General features: G+C 42.9%; 2 protein-coding genes across 5 annotated transcripts in view; both read left to right on the top strand.

Annotated features, from left to right (window-relative positions):
• The window catches only part of hivep1 (HIVEP zinc finger 1), a 53,685-nt gene extending 50,680 nt beyond the window's left edge, over positions 1 to 3,005 (top strand). For all 4 annotated transcript variants that reach the window (XM_069176701.1, XM_069176698.1, XM_069176699.1 and 1 more), the window contains exons 8-9: positions 516 to 1,048; positions 1,284 to 3,005. In XM_069176701.1, the coding sequence (XP_069032802.1) occupies positions 516 to 1,048; positions 1,284 to 2,405 (1,655 nt within the window). In that variant the 3' untranslated portion in view covers positions 2,406 to 3,005. The remainder of the gene's footprint in view (positions 1 to 515; positions 1,049 to 1,283) is intronic.
• A 3,820-nt stretch (positions 3,006 to 6,825) lies between these two features.
• Positions 6,826 to 9,080, top strand: edn1 (endothelin 1). The gene is made up of 5 exons (XM_069176213.1): positions 6,826 to 7,083; positions 7,369 to 7,519; positions 7,726 to 7,875; positions 8,158 to 8,256; positions 8,828 to 9,080. The coding sequence occupies exons 1-5, from the start codon at positions 7,023 to 7,025 to the stop codon at positions 8,958 to 8,960; spliced, it is 594 nt and encodes a 197-aa protein (XP_069032314.1). The 5' UTR covers positions 6,826 to 7,022; the 3' UTR covers positions 8,961 to 9,080.
• Positions 9,081 to 17,518: the final 8,438 nt, after the last annotated feature.

The following is a 17,518-nucleotide window of genomic DNA, read 5'->3' as shown; positions in this document are numbered from 1 at the left end:
AAACACGGATTGTCCCCACTTGTGCCTTGTTGCTATGTCGATCAATTGCTTCGCTGTGGTCTAATTAGAAATTCTAAATGCAGCTTCTTCCTCTGTTAACTCACAGCGCATGTGGGCGGCATGCACAGCGTTTAGAAAGAGGAAATTGCTGCGTCTAATTTTAGAAAAAAAAAAGAGAGAGAGAGAGGGAAGCTGCCTGAAAGCATTCGATGGTCCAAGTCTCTGAGAGCATATTTGTTTTTCCTCCTCTGCCTGTGATGGAGCTCAGGGGCATATGGTGGTCTGGGGTGTGAAACGCTGCAGCAGCAGCAGCACAAACATCCCTGAATAGGATTCTTAGTCGTGGAATTCTTCACTTTGAGAAAGAAATCTAGACGATAATAGGAACTCCTTAATGAGTCAAAGTGGTTAAATGCTACAAAAGAGACGATCTTTTTTTTTTTTTTCCATATGAGCTCAGTTCATGTGTTGTGCAGAAGATTAGACCTGCTCCTCACCTGTTCTCTCACCTGCAGGCGACCGCAGTCAGGTGGGCAGCGCCGACCGTCAGGACTCCGACGGAGACGACTCAGACGGCCCCGACGATGAGGAGAACGACGACAACGAGGAGGAAGAGGAGGACAGCCAGGCGGAGTCGGGACTGTCCACCAACCCGTCCGTCTCCGCCAGCCCGCAGCACATCCCTTCCAAAGAGGCCGAGGTGCCTCCCAGCGCGCTCCTCGCCCAGATGTCCATCAGCTCCTTGTCTTTCCCTCCGTCCCAGCCTCCTGCTACCGTGTCCCACATGTCCTACACAGATTGTGTCCCCATGATGAGCCCCGTGTACCTGACCAAGCAGATATCCGTCTCCGGGTCCTGTTTCAGTTCAATGCCCTTCCCCAACTCCCCTCCCCCCGTTGCCATCACATCTGACTCGTACACCTCAGACACAGAGTCGGTGCACATGATGAGTCCAGTGTCACCATGCAGGCAGATGTCCATCGACTACCCTGACTTTGATGTCCCCCCTAGTCCCCCAGTGCCATGCAAAGCCTCCAAACTTGGCCAGGTGAGACCTAAATATTCTCATTGTGTCTCTCCATCCCTCCCTGTCTGCTTCCCTTCTTTCCTATCCGTATCCTTACTTTGAATCCTGCATGCGAAGCACCTCCACAAAGCTGCTGTGAATTGTCTGCCAAAAGGTGAATAGTCTTGCAGGCTTGGTGGATTTCTTAACCATTTCAAACCGTAAGAGATTTTGCAACAATCAAGTCATGAAGTAAGAATATTTCTCTCTTTTACAGGAGAGCTCTGCCAGTCAGGCCGTGGCGACCAGTGAATCCAGCATCCCAGTGGACCGGAGCACCCAGACTTCCTCGTACGCTTCTCAAGCTCCAATGCACTTTCCCCTACAGGGTGTGTCCCAAACACCCGGACCAGACCCCCAGACCCACCTGTTCAGTCACCTGCCCCTGCACTCCCAGCAGCCATCTCGCTCCTCCTACAGCATGGTCCCTGTCGGGGGGATCCAGCTGGTGCCTGCTGGCCTGGCAGCGTACTCCACCTTCGTACCGATCCAGGCCGGACCCGTCCAGCTCACCATCCCGGCCGTCAGCGTCATCCACCGGAACACGAGCCCGTTACCGGCTCCCCACACACCGCCCCGACAGGACAGCTTGCACAGCCAGCCGCTTGTGGTCCAGGAGCCGATCAGCAGCGTCTTACCCTGCTTCCCTCTCGGACAGGTCACCGGCCTGCAGGCTCAAACATTACAGCCGTTGGGTCTGGAGACGCTTAACCTCATGAGTCTGACCAACACAGGCCTGGCATCCACACAGCTGCTCCCCCAGCAGGGCCTCACCCTCAACGCCACGCTCGGGCTGCAGGTTTTAGCTGCTAACCCCACCTCGCAAAGCAGCACGGGCCCCCAGACTCATGTCCCCTCCCTGCAAATACTGAACATCGCCCTGCCTGCCATTATTCCCTCTCTCAGCCCTCTGTCCACCCTCAGTCCCCTCCCCGGGTCCTCCGAGAGGCAGGGCAGCCCCGAAGCTCCGGGAGCACAGCCAGCTCAACACGAACATTGGCTCGGTTCTTCGCGGAGTTGCATGGCTGCCTCACCGCCCACAGCTTTGAAGGTCAGCAGCTCCCCAGAGCGGCGCTCGGGCAGCAGGTGCAGCCCTGGAGGTAGCAGTGGAACAGAGCTCGCACCGACCGCGGAGAAGGAAGAAGCGGATACATCCCCTCAGCGGCGTCCATCACCAGCTCCGGAGAGTCGAGCGGACAGTCCGAGACAGTCGAGAGTTGAGCGAGCGAGTGATGCTGCGCCTCTCAGACCACCGCCAGTGACCAGATGGCATAAGACAATCGATGACTATAATGAGGTATCCAGTGACGATGAAGACAGACTGGTCATTGCCACCTGAAAACCCCCAGTGGGAAGCTCTTCTTGTTCTCTTTTTGTAATTCTTGTCACTTTGTAAGACTGAAAACACTTTTCGGGGGTTTGTTTCTTTGCAAATCACCTTTCAAAGCACAGATGCTGACATTCATATTGTATGTGCAATCATATGATAATTATAATGATGACCAATCATTTTATTTTTACTTTTTTGTCAGCTCCAGACAGTTTTGGTTTTTTTTGTACATGTTGTATAGACAATTGTGCCTTTATGGAGTTTCTTGTTTAGGAACCTGTACATAATTCCTTATAAATTCAGTAGTTGCTTGTGTTTATTTCACAGAAATTGAAGTACAGAGAGGCATAATGATGCATATCGAGTTTATTTTGGAGGATTTGTCATTCGTAAATATATGGAATTATAAATGTTGTACTTGTATATGTACATTTCTATGGATTATGGGGCAATGTTTCTGTGTACAGATGTTGTGTTCAACTATTTATTATAATCCATCTAGTGCCCATTATGATTCATAAGTCCATAGGTATGTGCATTATGGTAGCTTTACATTGCTGTATCAATATTCTTAACTGTATCAGTAAAAATTTGTTTATAAACCTTTAAGATGTGTTTGATTTTTGTTTTGATTGATATAGATTGTCACTACAGATGTTTGGTGGACTTGTGAAATGATTACAGGTGACGTATTCATTTACAGACTATTTATTCTAACAATGAACAAATTGCGAGTGTTAAAAAAATGGGGCAGTGGCATGAAACGGTTTTTGCTATAAATAAGTCGATGGCCTGCTTTGCTACTGAGTATTTTTGACGTTTAATATTGTATGTAGCACGTGTTTAATTTCGAAGCCGAAATAGACCTGCAGTGTTCAGCTGATTCGTCGATCGGTTTTAGATTTTTAAATATGAATATTTTATTGGTTTTTTTTTTTGTGTTTGTAATGATACACAGAATTCTTCTGAGTTTCATCCTGTTGGTCAAGCAAACCACGGTGAAAAAAAAACTGTTCTAGGTATTTTTGTTTCCAATTTGCTGAAATTTTTATCGACCAAACTATTCATTTTGAATTCAAAGAAAAATTCTCAGTAGAAAAATGATGCAAGAATCTTGCACAACAAAACAATTCAATCTCCTTCAACAGGCCACCAACTCTGACCAGTTAGAGTTAATCCTCCGGTGACAAACGTTCCTTCAATATCACAGTTTGCAAATTAAATGAGTGGTCCTTGATTTATTCATTTTATTTTACACCTACGAGAAGAGTCATAATAAGAGCTCTCGGAGGACTGGGACCAAACATAGCAATCTAGCCTCAATGAAAGGAACTGCCCTCTCCTCTTGAGAGGCTTTCAGTGATAACCTCCTTGTTCCACCCCATTCAGAAGGTGACTCATCCATCCACAGCAGAGACCCCTCATCCTAGGCCTCCTCCTCCCTCAAAGCTCACTGAAACCTGTGGCTGAAGCCATAGCAAAGCAAACAGAGACCCCTACAGGTCAGTATCTACCAGTGCAGGGAAGATGAAGTGAAGAGCCCAACTTGCACAGTCAGAACAAAAGTGGGCTTTTTCTCACATCGTATACAACATAATATCACCACAACATCCCAGCAGCTGCATGGGCTCATTGGCAAAACCTGATTGCCAAAGTTTTAACCTAACCATTATAAATCTGCTTCTGATCCTGCTCTACTGAGTTGATTGTGTCCTGGAAAAACTCTTTCCCCGGGCAGTGGAAACTCTTAACACCAGCTTCTGATTAGGCGCCTCAAAGCTGCAGCATGTCAGGATACTTTACCTAAGACTTTTCCACTTTGTGCATGCATGCACACGTGTGCACACCAATACACACACAAACAAGGTCAATTTTCCACCGCTGCCCAAAGCAACTGTGTGTCTGAAAATCTGATTTGGGGAAATGAACTACCGGCTTGGTTTCCACAGTTTATTACAACTGGCGATGGAGGGAAACCATTACATTAACAGGCCCATAAAAATGTCACACTATAGTATGTCCTCCAAAATGTCATAAAAAAGTCATATGATAGTATGTGGTCCTAAATTTGATATACCGTACAGTTACTGAGAAAATCGAAGGCAAAGTTCACTTTTTTCGCATTTTGACATCGAAATTTCCTAATTTAAAATATTCATTAAAAATAATCCGTAATAGCTGGCGAAAAACTTTGACTGGATTCCTGTTCAGGAGAATCTCGACTATGACCCTGAGAAATATCAAAAGTTTGACTTTATTTTTTTTTTTTTCATATTTTCAACTTTTTTCACGTTTTGGTCGACATGACTTTTTTTGTTCTTATTTTGGACAAAATGCTATAGTATGACTTTTTTCCCATGTTTTGGACGAGATACATACACTAAATATCGCTGATAGACAGCAATATGTCTGTATTGTGGACGTTAGGCTTCATAGCCACACTCTCACATCGCTCTGTTCAAAGCCACCAGACTCAACTCTTGTGTTCTGTACATTAAAATGACTGTTTTTATGAATGGAGTCTGGTGGCTTCGAGCAGAGCGATGTTACAGCTGTTTTCTGATTAAACAAAAAGGTCTAACGTAAAGGAATCCTTTCCGTAACACTGTCAGACACTTAGAATTACACTTTGAACCTGCCAGTAGCAAAACAGGCACTTTAGTTAGTGGACTTTAGGCCGGCGCTGGTTAGCTCACTGAGCTAAAAGTCTATAAAGTGTGCATTGTGAAGTTGGTAGCAGTCAGCTGAGATGTTGGTTATTATTGCCTCGTCTACGAAGCCGTTACATGTTCAGGTATTTGTTACTTACTGTGTAAAATGACCATGGGCCCAACCAAGTGTACAATTGGGAGGGGGGATTCCCACAATTAGGATTTCCCTCACAATAGGAAATATATTGAAAATAAACAGCAAATAATAAGACACAGATGTACTGACGGTGTTCATAAAAGGAGAATGTATTTAACATATTTTATACTCAATATTTGGGGGGCAGATTGGTATTTTCTCAGTAGTGTGTGTGTGTGGGGGGGGGGGGGACGTGGTTGCGTCCATGTCTATAAGGCTGGAATATCCAATTAGAGAATGTGATTAAGTGGATTCACAATGTTCAATACTTTGCACTTTTTCATAAACGTTTTAAATCTATTTTTGATTAAGTAGATATTGACATATGTATTAAAGTAAATGAAGAAAAATAAGATGCTGAGGTCATATCAGGTGGGTATCTCATTTCAATTTGCTTTTAAATCTTTTTTTTCTTCATAGAACAATGTCAAAAATTTTCCATAAAAAACCCCCCCAACCTTTCCTCATCTGAGGAAATCACTCCGTTTGCAACAGATTGGTGACTGGCTGTGTTTATGTGGAGAGATTTATAGTCAGCATTTCACAATACATTTCTGACTGTTCCTGAACAGATATACTAATTTTTTTTAAATTTACTCATTTATTTCATTGTACAGTGTACATGCATCACATATGTAGAGTGTGGTTCTGGTTTTGCTGAAGGCTTGACTGTCAAATTATGTTATTAACATTATTTATGGATTGTTATTGCATCTTGTCTCTCACCCATCTCCCCCAGGCGTCCTCGTCTCATTTGAAAGATGAAAATCAAGAAATCAGGTATCACTGGCCACAGTAAAGACAAGAGGAAATCTGATGGAAAATCAATCCTAAATTCATTTAATCTAATTTGCTAATCACTGCTCTTGACTTTATTGTTATTTATTTGATTTATTATTATTATTATTATTATTATTATTATTATTATTATTATTTTTACATTTTATGTTGCTGTCTTGGACAAGTCTTCACTACAAAATAGGTTTCCAATGTTGGTTAAACAGATATGTAATAAAAAAATAAAAAAAAACATTTATTCGACTTCAAATTGTAGATTATCACCGTGATTAAGAAAGTGCTTAATCTACCAATCTAGTTTTTACTAAGATTGTTTTCAGTAATAATACCTGCGCATAGTTCAAGTCACGTAACAATACTTGTACTTTCTGCACTGCTTCATATCCTTAAATATACTTTTTTTTTTTCTCCAAATAAATGGAGTGTCTCCTCCTTCCCCACTAACAGCTCTGAATAAACTGCCAAATGACGAATGCTGTCCTTAGACTGCCACCTGCTGTCTAATACGTGCAACAACACGTGAGTGTGGCACAGGTCGCATTAAAAACCAACCCCGGCGTCTCCTGAATTCCCAAACTCCACACTTGAGACATCTGACGATCCTCAGCTTGGCCTGCACGGCTCCTTATCGGGGAACAACTACTAACAAACATCCTTGTCTGGGTACAAGCCAAAGGACAAAAACTGTAACGGCGCTGCAGGAGGAGGAGGAGGAGGAGGGGATGGGAGGAGATGGGGTGGGGGGGTGGTGGTGGGGGGGGGGGGAATTGTATAAAGTGAAAGGGCTTGCACATGTGGGGCCACATTGACAAGAGAGACTGTAGACTGTCGCCTCTGCTCTCCTGCGTGAATCTCCGAGGACTCAAACATTTTACGAAGGAGGGATACAAGATTGTGGTTGTTGTTTTTTCCCCCCCCCCCACTTCTGAAGGATTATTAATTTTCCTGAGCGCTAATTTTGTTTAAGAAGAAAGTACAAAAATGGATATATATATTTTGATTTCCGTGTTATCAGTGATGTACTCCTGGATTTTCTGCACAGGTAACTTTTGCCAGTTTTTTTTTTTGTTGTTTTTTTTTCCAACAGCGACTGAACTAATTATAGCCACTCAATTAAATCATAAAACAAATCAGATTCGAGCGAATAATAGAAGTGACGATGGGACTGTTTGCGTGTTTAAGCAGACTACTTTAAATTTGAATTTTGATGAGGCAAAACTAAATCTTCACTCTGCAATTATGCAGATTAGCCTAACGCTTCCCTCGACATATAACACTAGTTTAATAGCTTGCGGATTGTGTTTTGATAAAGATGTTTTAATTACAGCGCTGTCGGCTCCTGCTGGAGGGACACCCACCGCCTCCGCCGTCACCCAGGGGCGTCATGTGCGGAACAAGCGCTGCTCCTGCGCAACTTTCCTGGACAAGGAGTGCGTCTACTTCTGCCACCTGGACATCATATGGGTCAACACACCTGAGTAAGTAATGCAACGATAGAGCGGCGTTACATATTTTTTTTTTTACTTTCGCAAGGACAGTAAAACAAACAAGTTTAAACGGATTTGGCCGTCTAATTCGCAGTGTTTTTTAAAAAAATTTATTTATTTTTTTATTATTTTTAAGCGTAATGTCCCATCCGTCAATTGCAGCTGTTTGATTCGAGCTTGTCACTTGTTCCTCCCAGGCGCGTGGTCTCCTACGGACTGGGCAACGCTCCCAGGACGAAGCGCGCGGTCGCGGACTCCATGGCAACCAGCGGCGGACCTCGCTGCGAGTGCCTCCGTGAAAACGACAACACGTGCAGGAAGTTCTGCCGGCTGGAAAACAATCTCAGGTGTGTAGTTGGCTTTTTTTTGTATTATTATTATTTATTTATTTTATTATCGCTGCTTGAAAACATCCTGTAAAACAGACGGTATCAACGCGGAGCTAAAAAAAAAAAAAAAAAAAAAAAAAATCGTAATTACTGTCAGTGAAAGTTGCCACAGTCATTCATTTCTATGTTGTTTGTGGGGGGGGGGGGGACACGTTTTGCTTCTGAAATGGCACCAAAAGTGTGTCGAGCAACTGAAAAAGTGATCCTGCGCTCATCGTGTGTTTCTGTTCTCCCTGTTAGGTATGAGGCGGACACGGTGATCCGCTCCCCCGAGGGCGACGGTTGTGCTGAGGCAGAGTGCAAACACAAGCTGGCAACCGACCCGGGCGAGATTAATAGGTAAAACAACCCGCTCAGACTAAAACACGCTGCATTCCTGAGAGCGCGTTTGCAAAAATAAATGGATTTGGCAATTGCAACCTCACGCAACACCGAGGTCTTTTGTAGGGCAAAATATCTCAGGGCACATCATTTTGTGTATGAGTAAAACCCTGTAAAGCCTGAAAGATAAAAAAACAACAACAACAACAACAACAAAAAACAGCCAGCACGTGTTTTAGAGGCAGAAATTTCAAGATTAACCCGAGGAATTCCTTATAAATTATGAAATTGTCACTTTTGGAGCTGCTCTCTGCCACAGATGCATTCATGTACCGTCATGTTTTCAAACAAAAAAAAACCCTCAAAGTTTGTGGCGCCTCATGTCTGCGCTTTCTGACGTACTAATAATTGCAAACGTAAAGCTCAATAAGCTCGAGCGCCTCCAACCACCTCAAAAGTGTGTTTCTGCATGACACCTGGTTTGAAATTGAGTGACTGGGATCCACCCAGCTATGGGATTACCTTTTTACATAACCCGAGAGATGAGTGACTCAGGCGTCTTGATTGTTTTCTCTTTTTTTGTTTACAGCGTGAAGAAGAGCAAACGGGTGTCGCCTGTAGCGCTCCGGGCTGCACTGAAAACCCGCCTGCTGCTGGAGAAGTGGAGGGTGAGACGGCGCCACAGGGCGAGAGCATGGGAGGGCGAGAGCGTCGCCTCCTAAAGACGACAGATCGCCTCCACACCTAGTCACGCAGAGGCGGAGGGAGTTTTTTTTTTAGAACCGCGAGCCTTTCTCCGAAGCCGGCGGGGGACCTCTGCGCATCAGCAGCCCCCCCCCCCCCCCCCCCCCCCCCAAGAGATCCAGCCAAGAGATCATTTACAACTCGGCGGCTTGCACTTCTTCGGGCAGACGAACGAGGTCATAGTCGACACACGGAGTTCAGGTGGAAGGAGATAAGAAGAGGACTCGCCCCCCCCCCCCCCCGGTCTGCTAAATCAAGGACACTCTTTGATCTTTTCAGATGTCACGGTCAAGACTCGAGAACTCTTTTGGACTCCCAAAGAAAAAAAAAAAAAAAAAAAAACTCACCCAGTAGCATTTCAACGACTTGACATTACTGGGAGGAACTCGTATAAGCCCTTCCGTTGCCGCCGTTAAATGGAAGAGGCTCTTCTACTACTTTTATATTTCAAAACGCCATTATTTTTCTCGCACACAAGTTGCAAAAACAGATCATTTGTCGGTAAAGTAAAAAAGGTTTACGTGCCTTGTGTCGCTGTTTCACTGACTGAGTCTATTTACTGCATTTACATTACAGGTCGTCTCCTGTATTCAGCTGCTGGGAGTTTTCCTTACTCGTGTTGCCACAGATTACTCGGCATTTATCTTAATTTATGTTTTCACGACATGTGTGCGTTGTTGCTTATATGTGCTGTGCTCTATTTATTTATTGTTTTTTACACGTTGTAATTTGATGGCCATATTGGCCCGTCGTGTGATTGGTTTGTCATTTCCGTGAAATGGTTTGTCACTAAAGTGCCAAATTCTGGCCAAATTTAAATAAATCTTACTTATTTAAAGCTAATCCTTTCTTCTTATTGACATGCTTTAATTTTTGCATCAACTACAAAGCGGGGGGGGGGGAATTCACTTGGAATAAAGGAACTGTTAAAGAATCGTCTGTGAACAGAGTTTTACGAATCAGAGGAGGAACAGAAGCAGTCTGAGTTCAGTGTCGGAGGGTTTTAGGTTGGTAAGTAAAACGGGGAAAGCAAAAGTGAAAGATAATACAAGAGAGACGTGCTGATGTGGAGGACAACAAGAGGCAATCAGCTAACCCCGCCCTTTCATCTGTGTGTACACTGCAGTTTCTACATCAGCTGAAAGAGGATTTAAGGTTTGTTTCAGCAGCTTGGATTTCAAAGACACATCCAGCACCTTTGTTTGTTTTCAACCCTGTAATGATCTTCTTTAGTTTTCAAGCTATCCTCCTTCCAACCCTGAGCTTTTCCCAAGTTTTGCTGAAAAGTGACTCAGCGAAATTCCATCGGAGACCCTCTGATTGTTGTTGTCATAACGACGGGCCCCGGCCTCTCCTCTCACCTCTGATGATTATTGCAGATAAGGGCCATTATGTACAGCTGCTGTCCCTTAATCACGTTTTAACCCCCCCCCCCCCCCCCCCTCCGTCCTCGCGGGCCTCACATCTGTTCCCCTTCCCCGCAAGAGCTCCAAACGTCTGTCACTTCCGTTTAGATCTTTAGTTTCATCTCAGCTCATGAATCAACTTCATTTCATTTAAGTAAATCACTCATCCAGCTAATATCACCGCTGTGAAAAGAAAAACCCGTGTTATCACGGAAATTCCAACTTCGCAGGAACTGTATCGTTGAGACGATCAAATTGGATTGAAAACAGTATGAGCGAAAGAATCTGAACCTACAGATAAAAACTTTTCTTCCAATAAGACTCACTCAGCTTAGAAAATCAGGCACAACCGTCAATTAACGCGTCTAAAATCTTGCAGGTGCGACGATCCTCAGGCACGTGTTTTCTAAAAATTTTGCAGAGCGGAGATTAAAGCAGCGCTAATCTGCTGCATTAATCTGTCAAATTTGTCCCTCCTATAAAATGGTTGTCATACAAGTTGTTCTTGGGTTCGGTTCAAACACTGGCAGGCCTAAATCTTTTGTTGCCATCGTCAGAGAGCTGCTTGAACTGGCAGCGGAAAACAATCCAACGCAAATTGGTTGAAAAGTCTTATCTCCGCAGCCCATTTAGAAAACAAATCCGCGGTGGAGTCTGAGCCTCGGGGCGTCAAGTAAGAGCCGCTGTGGTGTCCTCATGCGTGCAGAGTTCAATCATAATAATACCGATGTCATATTTTTCACAAAGACCAAAAAAGAAAAACAATTTGAAGGCATGTCTGCTGCAGGAGACAGTCAGCACTGAGGATACAGACAATAGAGAGGAAGATTAGATGGCATTTAATAATCTGGGTTTAATCCCACGCTGCAGGTAAAGTTGTCTTCACATGGTGGGACTTCTGCTGATATATTTATATTTTAAAAGATTTGAAATGTCAGCATGAATCTTGATCGACTCAGTTCTTTGTTCAGCAAAGCGTTGAAGAGTAACTGAATACATTTACTCAGCTACTGTACTACTTGAGTATTTTTAATTTGAACCTGCTTTATACTTCTTCTTCACCACGTCAGAGTCAAATATTGTGTTTTTTAATCCAATAATAAAAGTAACTAATCTACAGCTAAAGTTCCGTGTCATTTTGAAGATGAAGTAGACTTTGTTGTATTTAAGATTATAAATGCATGAGTAGGAGAGTACTTTTAAAATTGCAATTAAAGCTAAATATTCAATCCACCAGTGAAAAGGAACAATAATTACAGTGCTTTTGCTTTTAATAGCTCCATTACAGCATTCTTCGACATGCTCACTCAGGTTTTTTGAATAAAACCCGTGACATAAAAGGAGATGCATAACATATTTGAGACCCATGTTTGGAAGTGGCAACACCAGATTGTGAAAGTGCCCCATTACAAGTAAAAGAACTGTGTTCAACACTCTTTGCGGTTACACAAGAGTCTTCGCCACTTTGAGGCCGATGCAATTTTCCCGTCCGGCGCCCATGTTGTTGAAATAGTAAATGTATTTGCACTCATCTGAGCGCCCGTGGGCGTGCTGGTCTTAAAATGAGGTGTGGTCAGGAGCATTGTTGGCACGTCGCTATCTTGAGACAGCTGAAAGTGATTGACCAACAAAAACCTGGTCTAAAGTCAATGGCACAGTGTTTTACTGTTATTTTAAGGGTGTATTGCTATAGTAACATGCGCCTACATATAAGCAGGTGCTCAACGTGCTTAAACACGGGGACATGTAGCCGCGCACAAACGTGCAAAAGCTTAAAAAATAAACAGATTACTGCGTGAACGGTTATTATAGCGTACATCAATCTGCACGTGAGCAGATGTGCTTCCACTGCAGAGAAGTGTTGTTTCCTACTACTTAGCAAATCCTCTGTTATACTGTAATAACAATCTGCCAAGGTGCACCTGGCTTTTAGAGGGAATGAGGGGAGACACTGATTGGTTTATTTGATGTTATGGCCAAAACACACTTAATGATCAATCGGGGCTACTTTGAGCTCAGATTATCTGTCGTTAAACGAGCAAAAGTGGATCTGGACTCACCCTATAGGTCGGGGGTCTCCGACCTCTTTTCCTCTGAGAGCTACTTCAACTAAATTGCAGGTTCCGAGGGCTACTTGTGTAGCTCTCAGATACTGTATCATTCATCCACATAGCTGAACTCCACCAAAGCAGCTGAATAAGCTTCTTATATGTAAGCAATAACAAATTGATATCCAACACACACATATTTAACGAGCAGCTGGCCTCAGTTATGCTACACACTAAGCTTTTAGATCGTTAAAACTGTGCCCCTAATTCTTAAACATTATCAATGAAATGTACTTAAATTAACTAGTACAAGTACTCATGATGGCACAGAATGGTACCAGTCATTGTTATACTAACTTGTAAGCAAAGTGGAACTACTTTATCGTACTGGGTAGTTTTTAACTACCTCTGTAAGCTTGATTTGTTCATATCAATTTTTAATCTGGAAAGCTACAACTTGTGGAATAAAAATGGAAATACTTTAGTACAGGTACCTCAAAATTTACCTCAAGAAAAGTGCTTAATAAATCCATTCTTTTTTCCGCCACTGACAATATTATGAATATAATTCACACACTTCTACTGAAAACTCACATCACTGCGACCCTGTTACCAAACTGACTGCACAGCTTGTCGTCAGATTGCCTTCATCAAAACAATTTCTGCACGTTTACTTATTGACTTCACTCTTATCTTCCCAGTCATCACAGACCCTCTACGTCACGAGTCAGCACGGCTTTATTAAGCTTCAGGCCTGCGGGATCATTACTTAGAGGAGATGCCTCAGTGTACGCACACTAAAGAGGTTAACATCACATTGATGGGCCCTGGAACCAACACAATGGCAGCTACTCTCTGCTATGCAGCTCTATGCAAAGAACTCTCCTGAGACATTAGCTTTTGGCATAACTCATTAGTCTATTGAATAGAGTGAGCGGGAACATAATAGGTCATTACGCAGCAAAGAATCTCCTCGACTCTACAGGAATTCTCGAGCTCAGGAGCCGAACAATAGGACTCTGTGCGAGGAACGTCTGGGCGGGGCCCGCTGGCCTCGGTTTCTGACGTCTGACCAACGCCTGGCTATACCTTCACACGCCCTGTTTTTCCAACCAACACTCCCAGGTGTGCCGAAGCATCTCACGAAACCCTGCTGCAGCCCAACCGGAGGGGATTAATTGCTGTCTGAGTGAAACTCAGGATTTGACTGAAAAAGGTCATCAAGAGTCAGCCGGATGACGAAGCGCCACAAGAAACCTGTCGAGGAGGTTTGCTTGAGGGGTGGGGTTAGCGGGGGAGACGTGTCGCCCTGTCAGTGTCTGCTTCGCAAAAGAAAGTCAGACTGGCAACTGGTGACCTTGAGTGATTCTAGATATGTCGTCAACATCATGCCGAGGAGGGCTGGCACACTTGTCAGAGGGCTGATTATGAGAATCTGCATAGTTATCTCTCAGCACTCTGTCTGCCAGTAATCCACCTCTCAGACTCACCTGACTGAGCTACTCCATCCCTCCCTGCCAGGAGTACGACAAATTACAGGAACATCCCAGAGATATCCAAAATATGCTCCGCTCCCAGACAGGATTGCGAAGATGAGTTGTGTCTGCATGTTCGGCCCCTGCACTTGGCTTTATTTTAACTTCACTGTGCCTGTCTCCCTTCGCTCACGTACACATTTGGAGGGAATGTTCAGAATGCAAAGAATTATACACCAAACTTCACGAACCCGTTGCAGTTTCAACTCTGGAGTCTATAATTGACTCTAAGCCAGGGATGATGAAAAACACATACGCCACGCATTATAAATATATACATGTTACATAACACACACACACACACACACACACACACACACACACACACACACACACACACACACACACACACACACACACACACACACACACACACACACACACGCGTCCTGCATATACGTAATGAATATGCATTTATTTGGCACTTGAAGTAAGTATTTGCATTTTTGTTGCAGAGGCTAACAGGTGTTGGACTCAGAGGATTCCAGATGGAGTAATTGACCCTGCTGAACCATTATCAACGTCCAACGAGGAAAAGCCTGGGGTGAGCTATCTAGAGGCTCCGTTTGACCTTAATTAAAGCTTTAGAAAAGCAGAATGAACTTCAAAGAGCCTCATTTTCAGTTGTTTACCAGCAGAGTTGCTTCAGGAAATGCAACCTCAGTCGGTCGGTTCACCACTTTGATGTAGACTGAAATATCTGTTGCACAGATTGCCATTAAACTTGGTCGTTAATGGACCCCAGAGGATAAATCCTACTGGTGATCACGTAACTTGTGTCTAGTGCCACTGTAACTTGGTTTACGTTTGTAGTCCAGACAACAGCTGGATGGATTGGCACGAATGTTTTTTTTTTTTTCATGGTGTCCAGAGGATGAACCCTAATGACTTTGTTAATACTTAAGAGTTTTCCTCTGGCACCATCATCATGTCAAGGTTTTCACCAGTTCAGTAAAGAGAGCATAATTGAGTCTTGGTGCATTTTCTCCAAAGCTTAATTTCACGTGGACTTAAACTGGTTCAGGTTTATCTTACTTTAAAAAACTAAAATGTTAAGAAATTGTTCCTTGAGTAAACATTACACTACCAGAGAAAAGTCAAACTCTGCAAACAGATATCGATTTGATTTCAGTTTCCAAAGATAATAAACACATAAAGAAACGGGGACACTCACTTACAGTTAGATGTCTGGTAACGTGTTATAAATAGCATCTGTGTTGCTGTTTGTTTTGCTCTCCTTTGTCACTCTGTTTGTTTACATTGCTAGGCAGATGGAGATGAAGTTCTTATTCTGTCATTTTCTTTTTTTCTTCCCCCGTCTCTCTCGACACATGAAGAAAATCCCTTGTGAAGGATGCAGAAGGTAAATGTTGATAGATACTGATGGTGTGTACGAAGCAGTTAAGACTTTTCTTTTGTGCGTAAATCGCTTCACAAAAGACATTTCACCAGCGATTAATACCATTATCTCAGTTTTCATTTGTTAATACGTGGAAAATATCGAAGCTTTAGAATGAATGGGTTTTAAACAGCAACACCCATTTTGTTTCAAACGTTATGAACTATTTGTATTTAGAGCCACAACAAAAAGTCTACACGAACACTTTTTGACTACACTATTTTGGTATAGGTTTTGGATCTTATAGGATGTCCAACATGTTAATGAGTAACTGACATTATCCATAAAGTTTAATGAATTTTAAAAACACACAAGACCACATTTAATCCCGTTGCAGAGGATGTGACGACTGAAACTGAAACTGAAATCCAAATGTAAAAATCCACCAGAATCCGAGTTCCCGAACTGATTATGGCAACTCAAAATACAACAGTATAGTTGTTTTATAAGAATAGTTTAAAATTAAAAGTGTAAGCATTCATATGCGGGCCCTCGCACGCTGCATGTCGGGGAGCCAGCGGGTCTGGGCCATAGGATCTGTAGGAGGAGTTCATTAAAACACAACACGTTCGATTGGCCAAAAATGGTGACTAAATTAAAAATGGTGGACTTCCTGTTAAATTGGGCTGCAGTTTAGGGGGCGCTAGTGAGCCATTTTGCCACCCCCATGAGCAAAACACATCAGATGTATCATCTCACCCCTCCGGATGTATGTGCCATGTTTGGTGAGATTCCTTTCCTGCATCCTTTGACCTGAAACATCTACTTCTTCCTGTATTACCATACAGATCTCTTCAGGGCCGGACTGTTATCATACATGTTAAGTTTGGATAAGATTTATAGCAACTTGTAGTTTCATGGCGAGACAGTCAAAATGGCCGCCACGCCACTGGCACAAAAACAAATTCTTTTAACAACTTTTAATCCCAAATATGTTAAGAGTGCACTGACAAAATTTCAAGACGGTCCAACAAAATGTGTAGGAGGAGTTTGTTAAAGTAGAACATGTGGGAATCGCTAAAAATCGCAACTAAATTCAAAATTGAGGTCATGTTGAGGTTGAGGTCATCGAACGTTTTTGTACATCTAGGTGTGATACACATGTCCACCGAATTTGCATTTTCTTCCCAAAAGATTTTTGACCTGAAAGAAAATGAATCATTAGAAATTTAATCACAATGATTAAGAGTTACATATTTAAATTCATTGTAGTGATGAGATGAGATAAGCAGGAATTCAGTTGTAAAGTTGAATTTTTATTTGATTATTTTCTTGAATTATTTGGATTATTATTATCGGCCAATTTAAAAACTGCTCATACAACCATTTTTACTGATAATGTAGATGTTTTTAAAAAAAAAAAAAAAATTGTATTAACATGGCAATTAATCACCAGAAATGTAAGATAAATATTTACATTTACTCTAACAGCAGATGGGATGAGAAGAAATTCAACTGGGTTTTTGCTATTTTCAGTAGATTACTTATTATTTTGAATATTCTGTGCGGTCAGTTTAGGGAGGGTAATTGTGTTGTTGTTGTTATTGTGTTGTGCGTGACATAATAGTCTTCAAAATAAGCATAATTTGCATTATGGGCGGGGCTTGGCAAGTTGACAGCAGGTTGCTCAGCAACAGCCACACCCAAAAGGGGCGGGGCATACGGAACGCCTGTTCATCACAATCAAAGGGGCGTGGTCTTTGGAATTGTGAATTTGTCACACTCAAAGGGGGCGGGGCATTTGGAACCTCCCTTCTGACAGGGACGCTTCAGTTTGTGAAAACTTCACCAATTTCTTGCAATGCATTACATCAACATTTGAGAATCGCAGAACAACGCACACAGCAATGGACAGAAAAAGCTTTTTTCAGAAAGAGATCATGGAAGTTACAGTGGAGACATTTTGCCTACTGTACAAATCTTTCTTTGACAACATCACGTCACAACAGATGATACTTTTGACTACAGGTAAACCCGATGACGACACCAAACAGTTGATGCCGCAGCTCGTGTCCGATGCCATCGAAGTCATTTCAAAATCCCTGGTGGCCAAAATGAGCACAACAAAAGTAGCTGAGGCTGACATTGATCAGTCTGAAGACAAGGACAATCTGAGTTTTCACAGCTGCTTTTCTGATATAGTATTCA

Source organism: Embiotoca jacksoni, unplaced genomic scaffold (genome assembly GCF_022577435.1).
Source record: "Embiotoca jacksoni isolate LCO1_2020_lvr unplaced genomic scaffold, fEmbJac1.0.p SCAF_7, whole genome shotgun sequence".
NCBI classification, from domain to species: Eukaryota; Metazoa; Chordata; class Actinopteri; family Embiotocidae; genus Embiotoca; species Embiotoca jacksoni.
The sequence above is the reverse complement of the archived record's forward strand: the minus strand, read 5'-3'. Positions and strand labels throughout refer to the sequence as shown.